The 24,902-nt window shown below is 45.0% G+C and overlaps 1 protein-coding gene across 1 annotated transcript in view; it reads left to right on the top strand.

Annotated features, from left to right (window-relative positions):
• The first annotated feature begins 2,709 nt into the window (after positions 1 to 2,709).
• Positions 2,710 to 24,902, top strand: part of LOC144142850 (aldehyde dehydrogenase 1A1-like) — a 33,073-nt gene continuing 10,880 nt past the window's right edge. The window contains exons 1-7 of the mRNA XM_077674645.1: positions 2,710 to 3,079; positions 11,331 to 11,435; positions 12,604 to 12,744; positions 13,813 to 13,939; positions 17,006 to 17,067; positions 19,011 to 19,253; positions 22,465 to 22,567. Of these exons, the coding sequence (XP_077530771.1) occupies positions 3,041 to 3,079; positions 11,331 to 11,435; positions 12,604 to 12,744; positions 13,813 to 13,939; positions 17,006 to 17,067; positions 19,011 to 19,253; positions 22,465 to 22,567 (820 nt within the window). The 5' untranslated portion in view covers positions 2,710 to 3,040. The remainder of the gene's footprint in view (positions 3,080 to 11,330; positions 11,436 to 12,603; positions 12,745 to 13,812; positions 13,940 to 17,005; positions 17,068 to 19,010; positions 19,254 to 22,464; positions 22,568 to 24,902) is intronic.

Here is a 24,902-nt window from a genome sequence, read left to right as displayed (position 1 = left end):
ATTTGAGGCCTGTGCGTAGTCGAAAGAAGTGTTTGGTATTCCTGGCTCAATAATTAAAAAAAAAAAAAAAAAAAGCAGTGCTCAACCTGAAATTCTGAATTGGGTTCTCATGCGCTGTGGTAAAGTTTCTTCACCAGGTAATTGCCATTAAATGGCTGCTGGCTTGTACATTGTACGCAAAAAAAAAACGACTAAACTGAACCTAGAGTCCTCATTTCAAGGAACTTCACCCGCCGCGGCGGCTCAGTGGCTAAGGCGTTGCGCTGCTGAGCACAAGGTCGCGGGTTCGATTCCCGGCCGCGGCGGCCGCCTTTCTGATGGAGGCGAAAAGCAAAAACGCCCGTGTGTACGAGATTTCGGCGCACGATAAAGATCCCCAGGTGGTCAAAATTAATCCGGAGCCCTCCACTACGGCGCGCCTCATCGCCTGCGTTGCGTCGGCGCGTTAAACCCTACACTCTTAGGCAAAAAGGACTAAAAGTTCGTCCTTTCGGGGACTAACGGCCTCTGCCACAATCATTAGTCCCTTTGGGGACTAACTCCGAGGGGACGAACGGTTAGGCCCCCACCCGGATGGTCCATTCCGATACTCCCCAAGGACGAACTGCGTAAAGGCAGAAAAAAGAAAAAAAAACTCCGCCACCAGGGATCGAACCACCGACGCCCGGAAATATACGCCAAGAACCCGACGCGCTATCCACTAGTCCACGACGCCGGGTGGAAGCTGGGGTAGATAATATTCAAGTGTACAGCGTGTAGTTCTGTGCATAACGCAACAGATCCATTGCAACTGGTGCCCGAATTTGTATCTGTGCAAGCGAACGTGACCGCGTTTTGCGCCTTGCGCTTAGCGCTTAGCGCTTTGCTAGGTTTAGGGATTATTGCTCAGTTCGATTCGAAGTAGAGTCTCACAACCATAGTTTTTCACGTAAATAACAATCAACTCGTCGTCGCCTAGTTGAGATAGGTAGCTCGGCGATCGGACGACTCATTTGTTTCCGCACAAATTAGCGCAAGCTAAGTGCTTTCTTAGTGTTCGATACATATGTTGAGAGCTCTATGTAACGTATGTGAAAGGTGTCGTCTGTGTAAGTGTCAGAATAAGGAAACATGCCATATTTTCCTGCATCGGCGAAAGCGAATTCGGTGTTGCTTAGCCTGAATTCTTCAAATTCGCGTCGCTAGACGATTGCGACTGTGAAATGCAAGCGGGTTTTACAGAAGTTGCAGCATTGTCATAGCTTTGGTGCCCAAGGCAATTATGTACCGAGTGTAAAAGATAACTTCGAGACGCTTACCTGTAGCGAGCATTTTTGTTTTGCAGTTGTCATCAGCAACATGCGTTTTTTCTCGTCTGTTAAACATATCATATTCATTACGCTCAGGAATCCACTTTTGCTATTGTCACTAATTTTTGCGTTACTGTTAAGGCGCTTGAAAGCTTTCATTGTCCGTTATTACCTCGCACGAAGCGTATGCAACACAGCGTGTCAACATAACCTCGCCGAGGAGCGTATGGCAATCGCGCTTCGCCGCTCCTTGCCAGTACCCGCCGCTCTACTAACCCTAGGCGATTTTCTTATATTCACCCAGTGACTGCAATGGCTTGTGTTTTGGAAATATAAAACTGTTCTCAGACATATGCGCGAAAGGGCAACGACGACGCCATTAGGGGATTAACGACGCAGCAAAGAGACTAACTGCATGCGTTTCGTCTTCCCGTTACTCCTTATATATCGGCGGGGACGAACAGTTAGTCCGCATTTATGCACACGTCACGTACTCTGCCGCAGATACTCCCCTTGAAGATGAACGGTCACCCGCGAAGACTAACGGCTGTATTTTAGTCCCTATTTTAGTCCTTTTTGCCTAAGAGTGTACAATCAATCAATCAATCATTTCAAGGAACTTGCTTAGGCCGTATATAACGATAAATAAAACGTTATTATTCATATATCTGCTCGAAATGCTCATAATAAATATTTAAATGAATAAATAAATAAATAAATAAAATACTGATCATCGTCTTAACAGTGAAGATGGATAGCGCATTATTCTACCTTACTCTTCGCTCTGTCGGGACTACCGATCCTGTGGAAGCGGAGTGAATAGCCACTGTTTGTTATTCGCATCGTCAAACGTGAGGCGATAATTGCGCTCTTCAGTTAACACATGCAGTTAGTGGGAGAGAATTTATTATTCTTTGTTTCTTGCAGACGGGCGCACTTCGTTATCGGCGGGGAATAAAACAAGTTCGCACGTTATGCCATGTCCGCAACGTCCGGAGTGTTCCAGTAGGCACAGATAGTGGCGTTGTGGAACGAGATAGTAATTATCCTGTTATAGTTCTTTTATCGCCACAGGAGCCACTAGGCTTTCGTGGTTACACTTTCGTGGTTACAATTAGAACCACTAACTAAGCTACACCTTTTATTTAGTGGCTCTAGTACAACCGGCTGAAGTGCCAGTCTAGTAGCGTCACAGTGTCACCTACCCTCTACACGTATGTGAGCTCACTCTAACAACGCCAGAGCCATCGGCAGAAGAACGGCGGAAATATGGCAGTAAAACGATAACAAAGCAAAGTGAAGCACGGGACATGCAGCGCAGAACAGGCTTATCTTTGTTGGCCTCCCGATAGTGTCCTTCCCCCTATTTTCCTCCTCGCCAAAGCGGCCTCACTCGCTCTCCGTGCGCTAAATTTAACTTTCCTGTTGTCGCTTTCTGTTCTTGCTATTTTGTGGACTGACGACGGGAGAAGGAAGTCTATCACACCGGTCTCGAAGCGCCTACAGCGGTGAGCGCGTGTGTGCGAGTGGCGAGGACGACCTCCTCCATTGCTTGCTGTCAACGGTCGTCAGTCGTGTCTTGTTTCCTTCTGCCAGACACCGCCCGCCTGACGAAGGCCGTGTTTCAGGGTATCCGACTTCGTCGTAGCAGCTGCAACCGTCGCGGAACACACCTTACGACGGGATACTCGCCGCTTTCGTTGCGCGTTTGAATTTTTAGCGAGTAGCAATCGTTAGACCACGACGTCGAAATGGCGCCTACACGGACTCCCGAAGTAAAGTTTACGCAGGTAAGAGGATTCTTTAATCTCTGGAAATTTTTTGCAACGTAGTGTTGCAGGCTAGGTTCTGACAAAAACTGCCTGCATCGACAGAATGTTCAGAACAAGTCGCGTGGACGAAACTGTATCTTGCGGCGCAGCCAATTTCCTTTTGAATGCGCTGTAGCTCTTACTATATATTTAGTTTCTTCAAAAAAAAATCACACCGAAATTATTCGATTAGTTGACTGTACCAAATCGCCGAGTTTCCTTTACCTGTCCCAATTGATTAGTTCACAGTAAAGTTGTAAACGTTACAGTATTTCCTGTCGCTGTCAATTTAAGGCCGTCTACAGGGGGAGTGTGTTCACAGAGAGCAGCCGTGACGCTTGTGTTATCGGCGCTCTGCTACCCACAAAATACGCGAGAATTGGCTGCTGTGATCACTCTGGCATTACGCCTTGTTTCATCTTCTTTTCGCATTTGCGTAGTCCACAGTAAAGTCGCAAATATTGTGGAATTGCCGTCTGCTGTCGATACATGGACTTCTGCGGCAGGAACATGACAGCCCCATGTTTGTCCCTTTGAATAAAGCCCTAGCCAACGAAAAGTACACCCAGCTAATTAAAGAGGAAATATTATGCTCAATCGCACATTACAAGCAACGCGTTTCGAGTATTTCTCTGATTGCGTCCAGCAGCGTTTGGTCTATCCTCTTTACGAGTTGACGAGCATTGCATTTTTTTCTGCAATCACTCACGCTTAGAAGTGTGCGGGAGTTTTTATATTTTAGTGGGAGTGATATTTTGGGTTTTTATTTTACTGTGAAATGTTCCGGAAAATGTCAGCTGGATGTAATCCCCCCGATGGACAGTTGATAAAGTTGGCTTTGATTCATGATTTAACAGGTGAGTAATAAATTTCGACGCGCTGCTAGCAACATTTCACAGAGGACAATACTTTGGGTGTGGCTATTCTGCCGGCAGCTGGGAGAAGTACGTTTTCGAAATTCTCCCTGCAGTCGAATCTCATTGGCTGATGAAGTGATGTCATAAGTGCCGGGAAAATTAAACTTTTCGTATTCTGCCGGCAGCCGGGAGAAATACGTTTTCGAAAAACGCAAGAAAACCTAACCTAACCACTCGTTTTCTTGCTGCCTCGATGGTCCGAGCTTCGCGTTTCCAAAGCTGCACACCGTTTTCTACGCTGTACGTGGACATTATTTCATCCAACTGCGCGAACGTTGCGAACTTCTCACCGACAGGTCAGCTAGCAGAAATTTCCGTGGCAGCATTGCTCGTCTCTTGCAGTGGTGACGATCGCGTAGCTGCCGATTCAGGGAGCGACTCAGAGCTAATTTCATCCATGGCTAAAACCACTAATACTGTCTCAAACAACCTTCGCCCCAATTTGATGAGCCATGTGTCCCGCCGACCGTGCCAATGAGAACTTGTTGCCCGTGTGGAGTGCGCCAAAATTACGCGCGACGTCACGCGTTTGTCACGGGACTCCACCAGCCAATGAGATTCGACTGCATGGAGAATTTCGAAAACTTATTTCTCCCGGCTGCCGGCAGACTAGCCACTCCCAAATACTTTTCAGTGTGTGTTGACCACGATAACCAAGCTGACCAGGATAAAACTATTACATAGTTCATCTAATAGAGGAAAATTTTAGTATGCCGCTGATCAAGATTATCTAAACTGACCGACAAAAAATTATAGGATAATTCGAACCATCCTTTTCAGCCTACCTGCTGTTCACAAATGTTCTTCTACCTGCGCCTCACTACTACATACGAATCTATTGCTTTGAATACACTTTCCCTGCTTAGTATATACTTCGTGGCCCGACATCAAAGTATGAAGGTGTTAGAGCTTCCTAATAAATATCTTTTGGAGACGCCATGTATTCCTAAGCAGCGTATCCACGTTTTTTAATGTCAACATTGCTATTCTTCACTAATTGCTGGGAACTTATTTTTATAGTCGTAAAATAACCGGCATCGTGAATATCAATGCCGTATGACCTCCTCTTCAATACGACCATAGCACCCCATTAATCCTTAAGGAGTGCTACACACCGAGTTTATTCAAAAACCGGTTTCGCAACTGTACGCAATAGAACTTCTGAGAATTCGTTTTTACACGCACAATGTAGGCGGTCGTATATAAATATGAGGTCCTTGGGGCTTTTTTTAAATACCTTCGTATGGAGGTGCCTAATAAACGGCCCATGTGTCCCCAAAAGCGCTATACACGGATCACTATGGTACATAAATCAATTGGTAGGATTATCATTTTCTGGTCACAATATAGGCGACCTCAGACAAAAATGTAAAGGTCCTGGCGACTCCTAATAAATTCTTTCATAAGATGCAAGAAACCTCTATGAAGTTTATGAAGTTGTATGTACCAAGCCCCTTCAATGCTGCACTATGTGCACTGTAAATACTGCAAGACAGCTTCACTACAGTGCACGAAGGCCTTGACGAGAACTTATTTTTGGAGGGAAATGTAAACAGCCTGACATGGAAGTATGAACGTCCTATGGCTTTTTACGAATGAATTTTTTTATGAAAGCAAAGTGTGATATTGAGCCTTCCGTGACACACGAATGTTTGCGTCGCAAATACTTTTATGGGTTCGAATCAAAACTGCAAAATCACAAGGCCATAGCGAGTTTCAGCTGACCGTTCTTCACGGCCCGCTCCAGTCCGATAGCAAGCGGGAGCGCCTTTGTGTATGCGTGGCGCGCTTGGCGGCGAACGGCATTGGCTCCGGTTGTACTGAGCGTGCCGCCAATACGGCAGCGGACCGTCGAAAACGGTTAGCTAAAAGTGTGTTATCCCTCGCCCTGTCGTCCGAGGAACATGAACTCACCGTCTTGTAGATTAAGCCACACGTGGCTTGCGAAGATTGACGGAGAGACTCTATGTCACGCCTTGTCGTATGCAGACCGTAAACGAGCGAACGCTATGCAAATTTCAGCCGGTCGGGATAGGACAATATACGACGCAGCTCTTCAAATATTCGCGGCTTGCGCATATCTTGTTTACAACGTAGCAGGGACGACAGCGGGGTGTTAAAAAACATGCCACGTGCCAGATTCCAAGCGAGCACTGAGAGCCGGTATTTTTACTCAAGGAATTCCTGCATGGCTTAGTGTGCCAAGCACGTCCGCCTGCAACCACAACCGGTTCCTTTTTTATAATTTTTTCCGCCTGTAAAGTGCTTGAAAACATTGTCATGCAGTAGAGAATCTTCGCTCACTTGGCGTATTTTCTTACTTAGGCGTCCGGCGTTTTGCAATAGCTGCATTTCGTTACACTTGCAGAACACGGAGTCAACTAGAATTCCAATGTAACGAGTCTGAAGTTATTCACATCGACGCAATTTCATAACAGCAGTGACGGCGAGAATAGCGAAAAAACTTATATTTTTAATGCGGTATAAACGGTGACTGGATTCCTAAGCATGGGCATCAGATTTATTTTTTGAAATGATGCAGAATTTCAGAAACAGGCGAAAATTTTGTTAACGGGCCTAAATGCAACGACATAAAAGCTAAATTGCCTGAGCTGACATGTAAAACGTATCATAATAGCTCTGACAGCATTGCAATTACGCACGGTGATCCATGTTTACTTGTTTCTGCAGTTCTGTTCCAGTGGGTCTGACTCCTTTCGAAAAAAAATCTCACTTGCATACGCTCTTCAAAGTACCTGCTTCTGCTATTGATGCCGCCATTCAGCTTTTATTACACGCCAACCATCAGTGAAAATGAGAACGCGAATTAGTACGTATAAACTTGAACACATTGACAAATGGTTCTGGTAGAAAAACAATGAGCTCATTCGAGTATATTCGCACAAAGTAATCGACAACGATTTCTTTAAATGTTCGGACCACGCGATCACTTTGAAAACGTCGGAATGAATGAACAGGTTGGTACTGTACGGTTTATATTTGTGCATTTGCGGAATATCGCTTGCAGTTCACTGCATCGAGTCGAGGACAGAAGCTTATGGAACGCTGCCGCCACTATTCGTAAAAAAGAGGTGAAATGGAAAAAAGGCGAACGTTATGAGCCAGTGATGTTTTGGGGGACAGTGAAGTTTAATTTAGCCACTGCCTCATTCTTTGATGGTACGCGTACTTACCCTTCCCCGCTATCCCCCTCTCCCAAAGGCTCCTCTTTGAACGAACCAACGATTACACGCTTTCACTGCGGATGCCGTCGCCGCCGCGCGGTGGTTCCATGGAGCGCAGACAACCGCACGTACAGTCGGGGACTTAATTTTGCAGACCACGCGAGCGCGTGGCAAAAGCCACCGATGCGCGCTCTGGAGGCCCGGCGCCTGTTGTCGAGACCGGCGCGGCGCGCATGCTTGTCCTGTTTTACTCGCAGGCACGCCGATTTTCTCGCTTCCTGCAGCGGTGCTGCAATGGTTACTCAAGCACCGCATAGCGACGCCTTTGTAGCATTCCTTTCTTCCCGATGGCACATTTGGGGCCTAACGTGACGATTGCGAGGGCTTTGGCGCAAGTGCTCCTCGCGTCCTGATCAACACTTGCGCGGAATGTTTTCTTTGTTTATTTTGTGCTTCATCGTGTATAGACGATGAGACTAGCGGCTTGCGAACGGCGTCCCCGAATGAAGCGCGTACGAAGCACAGCCTCACGGTACCGCTCTACCGACGAATAACTGCCAGCTGTATGAATAGCGAACCTTTATTCACCTTGTTTATTTTGTAATTTGTCCACTGCACATATATTTCAGTTCGCTCTCCACTGCCCATAAAGTAGGCGATTTGCAAGTTTGATAAAAGAACTTATTTCGTAGTTTTTGCTGCCTAATTCTTTACTTAGAAATGATAGAAATGCGTACCCATATAAATTTTCTGTTCGTTCTACGCGTCGGCATCATGCGCAGTGCAAGACAACATGGGCCGATGTCTAGTCACTCTAGAACACCGGCAGCTGTGCGTTTTCAACGATTGTGGTTAGTTTTCTCGCCTACAGAAAAAGACACCCGTCTAAATTGCGTAGGGCACTCTGAAATTTAGGCGTTGCACGTAGTTAAACGCAGCCAACGCTGTACTACCAATCACTAATCTCCACCTTTCCTTTCCCGGCCCGGCAGCGCAGGTAGCGCTTCCCACGGTGAAAAAAGGTATACGGAAGCCAATGCGACGGGCTCAGCGACGAAGGAAACAGCCATCGCGCTGGTGCGGATCGCGCATGCTCACATTCTACTGGTCTCAAGCCGGGCTTTATCACTAGATGTCTCTCGCGCAGTCCGGAGCACGCCGCTCGCGCGTTATAGACAAGCGTTTTACCGACTGTATATAATTGCGCACGGACATACAAACTTACACATATGCCTTGTCTTGCTTCTGTGTAGTACTGCTGGTTACGATGCTTTTCAGTGCACGCATCCTATTTGGTATCTGATGATTATTTGATCAGTTATTTTTCGTGGCGATGTTTCGTGATGATGACGATGTTTTTAATGACTATGGATAGAATGACGTTCCAAAACGTTTTTATCATCAACACGTGTGGGCTACATTCATTGTTTCCACTATCGCACTAAACGTTCTTACACCCTTTTTCGCTGAAAAGGGTGTAAAAATCTTTTCCCACGGCACACACCTTCAGAAGGTGTTTTGGCTTTAGCAGGGTGTAAGGACGGAAAAAGGGTGAACACTCTAAAAAGGCTGTAATGTTGCTTGACAACCTAAAATAAGGGTGTGGGCCGCGCAGCTACGCGTGACAATGTGGATTGGCCAAGGGCGCAGCATGACATACAGACACATTGAACAGGCACAAGTCACACTTCGATTACAAATGAATTGAGCGAGAAACCAACGGGATGCATGGGGACAGCGAGTGCATACATACTTAAAAATACATCTGCTGTTATTGCTTTTATAGCCAGCAGAGGAAAGTCGTCCGGTTGAGTCGGTGGGCGTGTCTCAAAACAGATATTTTAGCGCTAATTTCGGAATTATGCATTTTAATGTGAGCATGTAGACGTCGGCATGTGGATTTGCAAAAATGTTTTAATCGTGAGGTAGTTATTATGTTCAATAAATTATAGAATTTTATTAAATACTAAACACCTATTCCACATCATTTCAATACCCTCCAAAAGGTGTGTTCATTATTTCAACACCCTTTTTCCCAAAAAGGGTGTAAAGCTACGAATCAGGTTTCTGGAAACTCGGTAAAAGGCTGCAAAGAAAAAGGGTGTAAGAAAAGACCGCCAACTGAGAAAAAGGGGAAAGAGGCCTCCAACTTTGGGGGTATTTTATACCCGTTTACACATTTTCAACAAGCGGGGGGGGGGGGGAATTTTCTGACTCCCCATGTTTAAAACAGTATGAATTGGCATAATTTTTTAGCAGTGAAGTTGTTTAAGCTGGAGCTACTTTCGGTGGCGTTAGCAAAAAAATACCAAGAAGACGAACTGCGCCACCTGTAAAGGGTGCATCACCGCATATACGTTATTACAACAGCGAAGCCGGCTTTCGAGCCTGTTCGGGTGTGAGCACCAGGGGCGCATGCGTATCCGCACCTCTTGCTATACCCTTTAAAAGGTACTAGTCTTTTTGGAATTCTAAAACGCGACAAAATTGGCGCAGCTGGCACTAGTGGTGCAGAACTAGACAAACAGCAGAGCTGGGGGTCGACCTAGCTCGTTTCCCCCTTGGATCCGCTGTCAGTGTCGGGGACACACTGGAGGAGCCTTGTAAAATGCGGCTAAACTTGGCCTCACCAGTCAGCACTTAGCCTAGCGTAGCAAGAACATCGCGAAACCTAACATAACTTAGCAAAGCCTAGCAAAACCTAGCAACACCGAAAGAAGCTAGGTCTAACCCCAGTTCGGCTGTTTTTTATGAAACTGAACGCCTGTTTGACACCCTTTCAACACCCTACAGAAAGCTAAGCGTGCTACAGTCGGTCAACACCCTTTTAGCCCCACAAATGTAATCGTTTTGATTTTAAAAGTTCGAACTGATGTTTCACGAGCCAAAGCTGAACTTGGGCCATGAGGCGCACCGTATATAGAAATGGGCGATCATTGAGACGAACATTTTTTTTCGTTTTTGGACAGTTTTTACGAGGTGAAGAGGAGGGTATAAGGGGATGTCTTGTACTTCGCAGTGCAATTATACATGCATGCATGGCCTTAATCAATCAACAGCTGAACACCTTTTCCACAACCTTTCAACACCCTACGGAAATCCAAGGCTGTTGAAGTTGGTCAACTTTCTTTTTTCCACACAAAAGGTGTAGAGCTAGGAAAAGGGTTTTGAGATTTAAAAACAGGTGTGTAATGGCATCCCAACACCCTTGTTCAAACACCGTTTTTGGGGAAAACGGGTGTGAAAAAGTTTATCGTGTATATTTGCTTTGTTCACTAGCTACAGCAACGTCGCCAGCTCTAACGCATACTCCGAGTACCGTACTTACCCGATTCTAACGCGCACCCGATTTTCCTGGCAAAAAAAAAAAAACGAAAAACTTTCACCTCCGATTGTAACGCGACGGAACTTTGTGATCCAGTCAAACGAATGCGAGAGAAATGGGAGATTTATTTCCCCAAGTAATCTCACTCATCTCACTCATCGTCGCTTTCCGCTGACCACAACATCTCGTCCTTGGTGCCGTCAAGAGCGTTCGCGATGCCACACTTCTGAACGAACGAACTTCTGAACGATCTTGGCCCACGCCTCGCACGCCCATCCCGCGAGCTTCTCCTGAGGCGCACGCTTCAGCTGACCGCTCGTTTTGAACGCGTGAGAGCCGCTGCTGCCACTGCTGTTATCAAGCGCGCAAGTAGAACGATTTGACGATTTGTGTGAACGCCGATTGAAAAGCCTAGGCGCCTATGCTTCCTGCGTTCGAAAAATTGTTGCTAAAGGCTTTGGCGCCATCTTGAGATGGTGATGGCGATGGGTGGGATGAAATTTCCGCTGTTTGGGCAGTTTCGGTTTCGTATCCGATTCTAACGCGCATGCGATTTTTCAGCCTATTTTTCCGGAAAAAAGGTGCGCGTTAGAATCGGGTAAATACGGTAACTAAAAAAACACACAAATAAAGAAAATGAAGTAAATAAATTAATAGAATAAATGCGGGGCATACTTACCATGTGAGCTCATCGTACTGCATCCTTTCTTCTTCATTTTTTTTTCAGGTTGTTTTCTGCACGCGTGGGATTAAACATCAGAGAAATATTTCTGTCACTGTGATCTCTTTCGCTTACCTTACAGCTGTTCATCAACAATGAGTTTGTCAACTCGAAGTCTGGAAAGACGTTTGCCACCTACAACCCTGCAACTGAGCACAAGATCGTGGACGTGCAGGAGGGACAGAAGGTACGACCCTAAACTAGTTTGTGAAAATTACCCTATACGTCAAACATATACAAACTTTCTCTACAGTAAAAATATATACTAATTTCCGGTACTTCGAGAACCGAAAGGGCAGACCTCCTGCGCAGTTTGAGGGAAGGTGTTCGCTGCGGCGTCACGTGTGAATCGTCCACGTAATACAGTTTCACTTACGTAGAAGCTCCACGTTCGTAGAAGTTTCACGGGTGAGCATTGCGCATGTTCAGAACGCAGGGGGCCTACGTGAGATTCGAATTTTTACTCTGCGGTGGTCACGATGCCTACGTACGTAGTTGACCAATATGGCTGCGCCCTTCCTTCCGGCTTCGCAGCGGGAAAGCTTCGTCGCTAATCCCTCAGTGCGTTATGCTGTTCTAAGCTGTTGATTTCGACTTCAGTTTGTTCATTCTTACCCTCACTTAAAGTTCAAATCTTCAAACAGCTTTTGTTTTTCAGGTAGAAGAGCGATTTTCAGCTGTTAGCCTGACGATGTAGCGTTTGACATCGTCATAGCGACGGGCTCGGGAGATCACGAGCAGTATCTGTGTCTGCTAGTAGATGGCACAAGGAGTAACACGAGGCTAGAGTTCCTGTATATAGCTCCCGCAGGGAGCTATATGCGGGAGCTATATACAGGAACTCTACACGAGGCTATCGGTGGAAGCGCGTGCATCCAAGGCCCTACGCGCGGAGTACGTCGCGTACGTGTAGCTTAAAAAGATGTCAAACTACATGCGCGTGGGCTACGTATACGTTTCACGTTTGCGTACGGGAACTCTGTACAAACGTGAAACTGAAACTTTCTAATATAATCCCACGTCTTAACAGCGCCCTTTAGCAGCAACGGCGCTCGTTGCTGCCATAAAAAGTGACTTCCTCCGTTCGCTGGTTTCCAAATACCTGCTGAACACCCGAAAGAAAAGTCGGTGGTCTGGCGCCTCACTCGCTAACATAAAGTAGTAGTAGTACGAACCGAACGAATCAATATACCATATAAGATATTAAACGGCACCCAACAGGCTTTATGCTCAATAGCACTTCTTTACCGGCGTACGGACATAATTTGTTCATCTGGTTTAATGACTTGTGGGTTGGTGCCTTCCCTCGTAAAGATTGAAAATTCTCCTCTGGCTTTACTTTCTCGGTCGTGCAGGAGGACATTGATGCGGCGGTGAAGGCAGCCCGAGCGGCCTTCCAACGTGGATCGGAATGGCGCACCATGGATGCTTCCAAGCGCGGCCTGCTTCTCAACAAGTTGGCGGACCTGATTGAACGCGACGGAGACTACCTCGCGGTGAGCTTCCAGTTCCCACATGCAGCAGGGGTAAATTAAGTATCAGACACGGCAGACACCGCCAAAACAGTCGCTACGAACGTTAAACTGACTGAGGAACTACTTATTAAACTCGCAAGAAAGATGAATTGTGAGACATTGTACTTCAACGCAACTCGACAATCTGTTGCTCGTCCAGTGAATACACCAGTCGAACGATTGAATACTGAATGGCGCAAGATTAAATACTGAAAGGAGAAAGTAGGAAACAATAATCGCGGTGACAGGGTTCCTCGATTAATTGCCATATACATTGATCGAAGCTTAAAATTCTTTTATAAAATGGTATAAAAAAGGGTGGCTATTTACAGCATTTATTGGAAGATTACAGCATTTACTGGAAGAGGACCCACAATATTTGCACTCGGTGCCGTTAGACACACGTTCCCAATTTCCCCGTTTGGTAGCAAGCTGCACCTGATTAACCGCCGTAAAGGCCGTAAACCAAATTTGGTTTTCTCGATACTGCACCAGCAAGAGCTCTTCCATAAAGGTTTAATAAAAATTCGTCATCCTGGTCTTAAGGAGACATTGTAGCGTACACAAGCGCTTTTCACTGGTGGTTGCACATTAGATTGTGTACAGATTACCCACGCCGACAACGCCGCTATGTTCGGAGGATCACAAATTCAGTTTCAGAAATTACTTCAGCATGTTTTACTTGCGTGGCAGTTATTAACACTGTCATTTGTTTCAGTGCACACTTGGGGATGGGAGCGTAGTGCGATAAACAGTCTTTCAAAATTGTAGGCAAACTTAGGTTATGCTGCTGGAATAATCCGTTCATTAAAAAAATAGCCATAAACTGTGTTACAAACTCAATATTTATTTGGGTGCTAAATGTCAAATTTAAACGTTTTTTCGTACACATGAACTGACTGAGTTTGATGTAACGTCAGGAACCGTAGTCGCACCTCATTTTGGGCCCAGCTTATTTGTACAACACAAAATAGCTGATTTCTGGTGGGTCCTCAATTTGATCTTGAAATAATGATACCACTTCTGACGACAATATCCGTGTTGTTTCAGAGCCTGGAGAGCTTTAACAATGGAAAACCGATTTCGGAGGCTCTAGGTGACATCACTTTCAGCGTGAAGTCTCTGCGGTATGCCGCCGGGTTTGCAGACAAGATCCATGGAAGCACTCTACCAGCAGGTCTTTACGATGTTTTCTTATAACATCTTATGTTTTATTCCGCTGTCCTTGGAAACGAGCGAGCTCAGAATGGAGTTTTTAAACCATAAAAGACTTGAACTCTACCGAAGTCCTTTTAAGGGGAGCAGCTGTGAAGAAAAAAAGTGCCCTTGTTGATATTTCCCGTATTCTAGGCAATACAGCAAAGGTGAATATGCACTAAAAAATAATATAAATGCGCAGTTTTGCAGGGAAATGAAATAGATTAAATTCGACGCTCCATGTGCGAATGTACCCATTGGACACTTACTGTATTTATGGAAGGAAGAAACAAGTTAAAGCGAAAGGGACGATTGGGGAGTCGTATCTTGATTCTTTTACAACAAGGCTGTATACCTCTACCCCCAACGGTTTGATCTACGTGGGCAAAAACGCCAAGGCGCAAGGGCCTAAGGCGTCGAGCGAATGCGTCAGGCTAATCAGGCATACAACATAGAGCTCAGGATTCGTTTAAGGAAACAACAAAACAAGCATCCAAACCGCATTATAGATGATAAGGCGCCTGTGAACAATGGGACCCCCACCATGTGTTCCTGGTAAAGATTATGTTTGAAGATTATCTGTGAAGGCTATGCAGGACTAGTGTCACTAAATAGAGTCGTTCTGGCCCGACACGCCAAGCGCGTGTGTCACGCTAGGCAGGACCCAGCATTTTCCGCCAGAGAAGCCGAGCGTAGTGTCAGTAGATAAGGAGTACCGCCACAGAGGCACGCAAGTCGGCAACGGCGGCCATTTTGGCGTTTATCAGTGTTGCGAGATTGCCGTATCTACGGCCTGGCCGTTAACTTCGACTGGGTCGTTTGTTAACAGCACTACCGAAGATGAAGCCAAACGACATCTTTTGACACACTTCTGCTTCTGAAATGCAGTTACGCGCGTTATCTTTTATTCGCATTCGGGACGACGTCAGTCGCGCGCCGCCGCAGAGCAGGGAGGCCAAGCTAAGCCTATTAGAGTTGACCGACTAAAACGCAGAAACAACAAAAATGGCGACGCACAGGAACCGTCGCGGTGTAAAGAAATATCACGTAATGCGTAGTGACGAATGATCATGGCGGTGGCACGAAACATTAGGAGAAAAGAGTACCGATAAAGTTCAACCTGGACGTAACGAGCCTCTATGTAACGAAATCCTGGATTTAATGAAGTTTTTCAATTCCCCATTGCCAGCCCCATTAAAACACATGTGCTTGCGACCTCTATGCAATGAAGCGTTGCGACAGTTAACCTTCAGGTAACGAATTCGCTACGCTCATGAGCCATTGCGAATGGAAAAACGGACTAAATTAGAGAATTTCTCCGCACCTCAAACTACAGTGCATTTCCAGTGTGAGTGAGGTGTCGGTTAGGTGCTAGGCCTGCCTGTGGGCGTGTAGTCGCGTGTCTTTACCGCCCGCTGTGATGTCGCTTCGTCGGCGATGAGTTGTGGTGCCAGAAAAACGAAAGCTTTCGTCTTTTCAAGACAAGTTCACAATTTTAAATGGCGCCTCGAACGGCTGGAAAGAAGTAAGGCGCTGCCCGGTACCGTATCCCAGCTAGCACCTTCTCAACGGTTTTGAGTGCGGCCAAGAGCGTAAATTTAAGTTCGCGTGAAGGCGACCTATCATTATACGTTCGGTCTTTGAAACGGGTTAAGGCGCGTAAAAGTGTCAAATGGCACAAGTGATGCTTAAGTTACATTTGTGAATACGGGGGTGAGGGGACTTGCTTCTTCGGAGTTTGGAGTGCCGTGTAGTGACTCAATTCGTGGGAAAGCGGCAGGCGCAAATCATGCAGTTTTTCACTGAAATAAATCCTTTAAAAATGAGTTCTGTCTGGCATTTTGGTTTCGTTTCTGCTTCATTCACGTGAGTCTTAGGTCGAAACCTTCGTGTAACGAAAACCTGAATGTAAGAAAAATTTTTTGACTTTTTCTCAACTTCGTTACATCCAGATTTAACTGTACTCTACACCCTTGTCAAGTGACACTAGCCGACTGAAGCGACAGCCCCGCTGGGACGACGAAAAATATTTTATATCCGTCTCCATCACCATGTGTAGTGATTTACAGCCGCTTTGCTGGACGTCCACTTTCGCAGGCCGGGATGGCGGCCAATTTTTTCCGTAGTTCTGATAGATCACGTGGTGTCTTTAGTAGGTGCTGTCACAAAAAAAAGGGGTATACACAGGACACAGTCATTATTTATGTATTTATATATTCATTTGTTATTTATTTATTTATTTATTTATTTATTTATTCGTATTACCCTGAGGACCCGAGGGTGTCACAGAGCATTAAAGCATTTCCTTAAATCTTTTCGGAGGGGGGGGGGGCGTCACGTGAAAGAAATTTCCACAATTTACAAGCCATAAGTTTGACCGTACATTATAATTTCTTGCACAGTTTTATTGTATTTTTTAAAAGGGTTTCCTTTCAATGTTTGATAAATGCAACAATAGAACGACACATTTAACGTTTTTAGGCGTTTGTTAGAAAACGTGTCATCTTATTCGGTTGACTTTTATAAATATACCTATTAAGTTTGGCGAGTCAATAATTTGTATGAGGATAGGGCACGCACTACCTTGTTTAAAAAAGAATAAAGTTCCGGTACCAAGTGAACAGCATAGCTCATCCGAAAAGATTGTGTTTGAATAAAAAAGTTAGAAAAGATGATATAAGATAATGATCAAAAGTCTTGACGGCATTCTTGCTACAACAGCAAAGTAAAAGGACAAACGTCTAGGAGAAAAAAAACTTAAGCCTGACGCACCTCGAAAAACAAACTGCATGTGCCGTCTTCATGTGTTCTTGTCCCCGTTATTTGCGCGCAGTTTGTTTTTCGAGATGCATCATTACCAACTCGCCCAACTCTCAACCTTTTTAAGCCTAATGGTTTTGGCGACACACAAGTTAGCAGTCGGTTACCGTAAGCGTCCTTTCAACTCCCATAAATGTCATATTTCACGTTGGCCCAGCAATAATTTCACTTGCGTGTGCGCCTCACATGCAACTGCTCGTTAGTAATTCAGAGCGGTTTATTGCAGACGGACAAGTTTTCGCCTACACAAGGCGTGAGCCAATCGGCGTCATTGGACAAATTATACCGGTAAGAAATTTTTGTTTCGTGCCACTTCTAAGAGGAACATTAAAATTTCCCGCACCGAGAGCAAGCGGACGCAACAAGGATTCACACGTGGTGTCTATGTATACCCAATAAAGCTTTATTTAGGATATGCAGCAACAATTTGGGTTTTGTGGACGTTTCCAGAACCGCAGGCATTATAACTAAACGATTTATAAGGTAGGCATTATAAAGAAGCGAACAAACAATGTACTTCCCTCGCATGATGCTGTACTAGCAAAATATTGTTTCGATAACTCTTTCGGTTAAATTGCTTGTTTCCATGCTTGAAAGAGCTATTATTAACAGAGAAGGAACGGGCGGCCTTTCCTAACGTTGACAGGTTATTTTTCAACTGCGGGGGTACGTATCGTAAAGATTTTCGCACCTTGAAAGAGAACTAGATTTCTATTCCTTTTTTTAAACTGTAATATCAGGCTTTTCTTGCTTATTCCTGTTGCTGTTTTACTGAAACGATGCTTGCTCAATCAGAAGGTATTATTTAACGCTAAGGTTACAGTTTTGTTTCCCACTCATTTTTGTGGCGTAGAACAATACGTAACAATGGGTATTCATGAGCCCATTTGCGAGAAGTCCTTTAAGTGCGGCCTCTCGCAGAAAAAAAAAAAAACATAGTGTACGCCTTCCATTTCACGCAATAAATCATTTCATTGTGCCTTACCATAAGGAATCTACTGAAATTGATACTGAAGTAGAGTTTACCGATGGTGCAAACGAGGGAATTTAGTTTATAAAGGCCACTAGTTAAAGCATGTGTGTTCTGCAAAGCATTGACGCAGCAAAACTTTCGACAGACAATTTTATTTTTACATTTACATTTTCTTGGGCAATTTGTTAACTTAAAACACTTAGACAATCACTGCCCATCACGTTTATAATTCTCTATTTGTAACGGGCCCTGGTGATTAGGGGTTACGGTCAGGGACAGGGGTGCGAGTGGGCTACGCCGGTGGTTTTCCTTGGGAAAGGAAAAAGGGAAACGCAGGTTTCGAGATTTCGGTGCAAATTTAAATCCCCTTGAACCTATTGCACTGATAAAAGTTTATTTGCAGTGCCTCAATACAGTGCACCTCAATATCCCAGGTGTAGGTTCGGCCTGGAAATCCACCCAGATGATGATTTGATTTCTCACGTGAGAAACCGTGGGATGGAAAACCGTATAGGAGGGCGATACTCTCTCACGCCAGAGGCTTCTCTGTGGTTAATAGAGGACTTTCGGTGCAGGTGTTTGGCATTCTCTTTATAACCCCCTAATGTAGCCTACCTTGTTTTTATTCGTTAGTGTTCCTTAATCGCAACTTTTGCACGAGATGGGTTCATGTATAAATGCAAGGTTTCCCTAACACACTGGAAGTTTTCGAAATTTCAGAAGCCTTCCTTCGTATGAAACGGCGCAGATCATCGGGATGTTCAGTTTAGTTTTGGGTTCTTTATGTGAACAAAAAGATGTACCAACTATCACATTTGCTTTTTTATGGGCAATTATTTAATGCTACGGAAACGTTTTTGACTGCAAAAACACTACTTCGAATCTAAGTCCCAAAGTACCTCAACGTGAAGGAACCAAGTATTACGAATATCGAATAATACAAGTTTACGATAACATTACAATAAATACAATATTACAATGTTACAATAAAACAATACAATAATATTAGCATATCGAATAATACAATGCTTCTCTAAAAAAAATGACAGTGGCGACTCAAAATTTATTTGAAACGGTCCCTCGGGATCATTGAACACCGAAGCTTTCAACAGCTTTCAAGAGCTCGCATACAAATTTGTTCCCGAATACCACATTTTTTGGACACTGATCAACCATTTTGGTGTTACAATCCAAGATGAATTATCATAACGTGCAGAAACCAGGGGCTAATAAAAACATGTGCTCAATGCATTCGCAGTGGAACGTGCCTTTGGTCATGCTCTCCTGGAAGATCAGCAGCGCCCTCTGCACCGGCAACACCGTGGTGGTGAAACCAGCCGAGCAGACGCCGCTCACGGCACTGTACGTGGCAAGTCTCGTTAAGGAAGCCGGTTTTCCGCCAGGCGTCGTGAACATCGTGCCGGGATTCGGTGAACCAGCCGGTGCGGCGCTGTCCAATCACCTGGATGTTGACAAGATTGCCTTCACGGGATCCACACAGGTACGAAAAGCGACAAGCACACTGAGTGCCGGCCGACCGTTAGCTTCATCAAAAATTAAAGCCGTTCCACTCAATGTGAAAGCTGTCGGAAGTACAGAGCAGTGATCGGCCATAAAGGGATGTGGCGCCGTTATCCGGTCACTGCTACCACCCAATGCAATTCAAAATTCCCGCCTTCGCAGTGCTCGCGCTGCCTCTGACTGGAACTGCTCCAGCGAGAGTTCTGTTCTTTTTGTGCCGGCGTTGCGCTGCCACTTTTTTTCGATTACTGTCGTAAAAACCAACCCAACGAGCACTCCTAACTAAATGAACGCGGGCGCTGCCGGTTAATTACGCATATTTTGCCTCAAATGTACCTGCACTTTTCTTTGCGCTAAACAACGGGGCAAGCGCCAGTTGTTCACGAGTTTCGAACGCTTATGACTGTATATATAAACCGCTTGGCTGTCGAAGCCTCTGGGTTACGCCGCGACGACAACCGCTACGACGGAACACCGTGTGGTTCTGCTTGGGTCCAGCGAGCGAGCTACGGCTACAAGGCGAGCCCCGAAAGTGTTCTGCACTTAAAAAGCTTTGTTAGTATTTCGCTGCAATCGCCATCATGGCCCAGTAATGGTCCACCGCTAGACTGGACCATATCCAACCGCTGCTAGTCGCCACTACCTCACTGTGGCCCAACCTGTTTGTAATGCTCAACAATAGTTATCTTATCCTTCCACCATGCCCCCTATTCTTCCTTATCTACTCTTTGTTTTGTGAGGTCTACGAAGTGGTATTTTTAGTTAAAACATCCCTCAGATCTTGTATGGAGGCAGATCGCTCCACTGTTTCAAAAAATAGGTATATGTATTGATAAGAAGACTGGTCCACGAAAAGTAACAGTACTGCTTAGTGGCATATCGACGCCCTTTAGATTTTGCGAAACATTTCTTTATTGTCATGAGCATGTCTACCAACCACTCGCAAGTTCGTGCAGTACATTTCATGGGCAAGAAAAACAGCGTGTATGAGTTTTTTGCCCTGATCTAAACATTCCCCACCAGAAGAGTTACCACCCTGTGAAACATTCCGTGTTGCTGAATTGCAATTACATGGACTCTGTAATACCTTCATAGTCCAGCAAAAAATGCAAATTATGTAAACAGGCGCTCTGTTTTTGTGGATGCTTGTGATTTAACGAGGTTTCGCCGACAAAAGCGGAATGGGGATGGCGAGATTGTCGCTGGAAGGGTTGCATTCTCCAGATGTGGTCCTATGCATATCAAGCATGGTCTCGTCTGAAAGATCATTATTTGCCGGCTTTTAAAATTTTGTTATCTACCCTTGGTGTAGTACCTGCTTCTTGATCTAGGTCTCAACAATTTCACCAACGCCTAATGCACGTTTTCACTTGATGATTAATTGGTCTGGCGAGTAGCTTCGTGTAAAGATTTCCCGATGCGGCGCAAAGTATAGCACAGCAAACATTATCCGCAGTTCTTGCGTATCTTCGTTATTTTTCAACACTGCGCTTCTTAAAAAAGTAGTTTTGCACCTCAGGGGCACAGAAGGTTTAACTTATTAAAGGGACCCTACCACGCGTTTTTCAACTTTTTTTCAAATTTTAAATGCTTGCAAAACGTAGTCACCCAACCCACCCAGTACTTAGATAAGGGGGTCGCAAAGTACCTCAGTCAAAAATTACTGTTGATGCTCAACAGATAACTTGGAAACTCGCTCAAAAGATTTTTTCTTTCCCAGTCTCGATGCTCTTAGACAGCCCGAATTACGTGACCGACGCGATGTAGCGGCTGTTGGCCGGTTTTCCTTCAGTTGCAGCAATGAGCGCTTTTCAATAGCAAGTTTAAAATAAAGCTACAAAAAACAAAGCAGAAACGGAAGGTGTATTTGCCGCGACGAGCAAAGCACGCAGTGCCGCTCCGTGCTGGTGATAATTGTAGCTTTCGCAGTGGTTCCAGGCACGAAGGAAACAGTGAAAGCGTTTATTGAAAGTGTTTCAGGGTCTCTTTAAAGTGTGAAAACTTATGCCTTGTTTGAAAAATTAGGGATATTCTTTTGGGGGTAACTCTTTGCTCCCGTATTACAGCGCACAGGGCTGGGATGCGCTTGGTCAGCCTTGTTTTCGAGCACAAAGCGTCCGCCGAAGCTCCCGTGCTCTGAGCTTAGAATTGAGAATTGAGAATAATTTTTATTGAGCGCAATCATTTCTGCTGGCCCCTTAGGTATGCTATTTCTTGAGAATAATAAAATGCAAATAACAAGGTTATAGACAAATCTGTAAATGTGTGTTGCGCCTTATTATTTGGTAGAGATCCTTTCAGTGCCACTTGAATATTTTTCGCCGTCACAACTATGCACGGCAGTATTTCATGATCCTCTTTTAGCGGTTCTTTCGCAATCCATTTTGGCACTGTCCGAAATTTACGCGTTACAGAAACTTCAACCCTCCTCCAAATGCCTCCTTCTCATACATCGACCATCGATCACTGGAACCCTCCACGCTGACTTTAATTGCGCACTACTCTCTAGAAAGCGGTCTAGCGCGAGCAGTTTAGAGCCGTGAGCCTGCTCTCCTCACCCCACGTGGCCTCTTCCGCCTTCGTAAGGAGCCAACCAACTTCAACTTGAACGGTTTATTTTCAAGATGTCCCAAGCTACGAATATCCCACCCTCTACTCCCGCTTCTCCCACTTAACCTAGCGTCTTCCTGATGTAATAAAGGCTCTCTCTCTCTCTTTCTCTCTCTCTCTCTCTCTCTCTGCATTTTTCTGTACGAACTATGCCGGCAATCTTATCGTGCGGATATCCAAGAGCTAAAAAAACTGAAAGTGGAACCTGTGGAACCTTTCGATGCAACAGTAGCATTATAATTGCAGGGGAGCTTTTTGGAAACGGCTACCATGTAGGTGTTGCATAATGAGTCCCGTCTATCTTTGATTTCATATACGCTATCCATTTCCTCATCAAGCCATTATCTGATAATCCTCACACGTCATTTCGTTCTTTTTTTAATCTGAACATCGTGGGGTGCGTAAATATTGGTCGCGGGTTTTCTGCAAACATTTAAAGAATGGCGTACCCAAAACTTTTATAATTTTTTAAAGGAATGTGCCATATTTCTAAGGCGCCATGTTTGCCAAGTGTTGACGCCGTGACTTTGTTTCGTTGAAATGGGAATAAAATGTCTGGTCCTTCATTTTTTTTTTCTCAGGTTGGTCAGCTTATGCTGAAGGCATCTGGAGCCTCGAACTGCAAGCGTGTCACTCTCGAACTGGGAGGAAAAAGCCCCCTCATCATCTTTCCTGATGCTGACTGTACGTATTTACTACTCGTTGGAAAGCGAGCCGAAGTGGTTTTTTTTCCTTAAATATTTTTTGTGTGGGGGTAAGGAGGTATTTCTATTGTTTTTGCTCTACCCAACTTTTAGCAAATTTCGTGTCGTGTTTCTCTACTGCATACTGTGACAACAGCTTCCCTTTTACTCAATTCTTTTAAGCTTTGTCCACTTCAGGCAATTTTTCTTCTTCTTAATAGTGCCGTTTCTTCGCATATCCTTGCTTCGTAATTTTTGCAGTGCAGGCACACAGAAACGGAGTAGAAGGGTGCAATGACCACAATTGTATTTTCTTATGCATTTTCCCCAGAATGACTTGACCCTGCCCAATATTTGGCATCACTTTTGATTGATTGATTGATTGATTGATTGATTGATTGATTGACTGATTGATTGATTGATTGATTGATTGATTGATTGATTGATTGATTGATTGATTGATTGATTGATTGATTGATTGATTGATTGATTGTGGGGTTTAAAGTACCGACGCAACACAGGCGGTGGGGCGCGCCGTAGTGGAGGGCTCCAGATTAATTTTGATCACCTGGGGATTTTTAACGTGTGCCGAAATCTCAAAAAAAAACATGGCCGTTTTTGCTTTTCGCCTCCATCAGAAAAGCTGACGCTGCGGCCGGAAATCGAACCCGCGTCCTTGTGCTCAGCAGCGCAACGCCTTAGCCACTGAGCCACCACTGCGGGTATCATCACTAATTTTTGAACAGCAAAGCTGTTTAGCAAATCAAAATTTTTCGTGTCCGCAGTTGAGAACACCAAGAAATTGCCGAGCGTTCGCACGTGAGCGCGGAAGCGTGCGCGCGGGCATCGCGGCCACCACCCGGCAGTTAACAAAACCAATAAAATGCGTAGCGCCTGTGTGTGCGTGCCTTGCGGCGACCGCCCAGCGTCCCCGGCACACGTTTGCCAAGCCAAGCATACCCACTTAGGGTATGCCAAAAACTCCAGCGTTCGCCGTAATCGTGCCAACACTTGCTCGGAACGAGAAAGACACGTCATAGTGTACCCCCCTCCAAGGTGATGTCCAATGGTTATCACATCTTAAAAAATGACTCTCACGCATAGCAACACTGAATGATTAGAGGACGTTGCGGCAGTGAAGAAGGCAAATCGGCTGCAATCGGGGACTTAAACCTTTGTGATGACCGCAAAGGATGCGCACAGCTTCGTTACCCTCAAGTCTTATGCGTTAGTGTGAGCTTCTTTAATTTTTTGTTTATTGGTAGCGCAGTTGACAGTGCATCCAGAGGATAACTGATCATCTGCTGAAAACCGGTTCTAAGTGGTTGATTTTGACGGGCAAATTATGCTGATAGCAGTGGAGGACACGAGACTGAGTCGCAAATTTATTAACAGGGACATTGATAACACGGCGAAAATATTCCGGCACACCATGCCTGTAATTGAAGCAAAACATTACAAGCGCCTTGCACACGAAAAGCAAGTTTGGTTCAATCGAAATATTGCCTCGTTAGGACAGCACTCGCACCACATTTAACGAAAACTTCACTCGAATAAGCAATATAATTGAAAAAAAAAAACAGAATGACTATGCGACCCTCTAGCGCATTTCGCGCACTAAACCCTGTGATTATTACAGGCAGCTGTGCGATTGGTACAGGCCGGCAAAAGCAAACGCAAATTAAATAGGAGTTATAAGCTCGCAGAACGAGGTATTTGCGCCTAAATTTAATCCATATTCTTTTTATAGCAGTAAGAAATGTGAGGTAAACAATGACAGTTACGAACACAAACGTAAGGATAGAAGCACCAGTGCGTTCTTCGCGCACTATGACGGTTATAGCTGCACAGCCGCCCGGCGCGTTGAGCTTATACCGACTAACTTGCATAAGCGACATTGGCTTCTGCGGCTGTTAAGAATACCCAATGTTTCATAAAACGAGTACTAACAGCTGTAACAAACATTATCCAGACACAAAACCGGTCAAAAACAAAGTGAGGGTTGACAGCCGTCCCGAGTGGTATGGTGGCGCCATCTAGGAGGACTGACAGCAAGAAAGGCGTTGCACCGTCCGCTGCAGCCCTTTTCCGCATACTTACGGTTGCTTTAGTACTTCTCCTGGATATGTCATCGCAGACGTCAGGAAACACATGCTTCAGCGGGATAATTCAAATTATGGCCTAAATTGTTTAATTTCTCGGTGAATAATGTATCGTTTGCTGCCGGACAAGTAGTGGGGCACTACAAAAACCATATCTTTAGAATAAATCAAACTCGAATTTTGTCTGCATGGCCCCTTTAACTCCAAACGCACGCTGTTCAGTATGTCGACAAA

This window comes from Haemaphysalis longicornis, unplaced genomic scaffold (assembly GCF_048455015.1).
Source record: "Haemaphysalis longicornis isolate Haplotype H1 unplaced genomic scaffold, Haemaphysalis longicornis Haplotype H1 scaffold_6, whole genome shotgun sequence".
Classification (NCBI taxonomy): Eukaryota; Metazoa; Arthropoda; class Arachnida; order Ixodida; family Ixodidae; genus Haemaphysalis; species Haemaphysalis longicornis.
The sequence above is the reverse complement of the archived record's forward strand: the minus strand, read 5'-3'. Positions and strand labels throughout refer to the sequence as shown.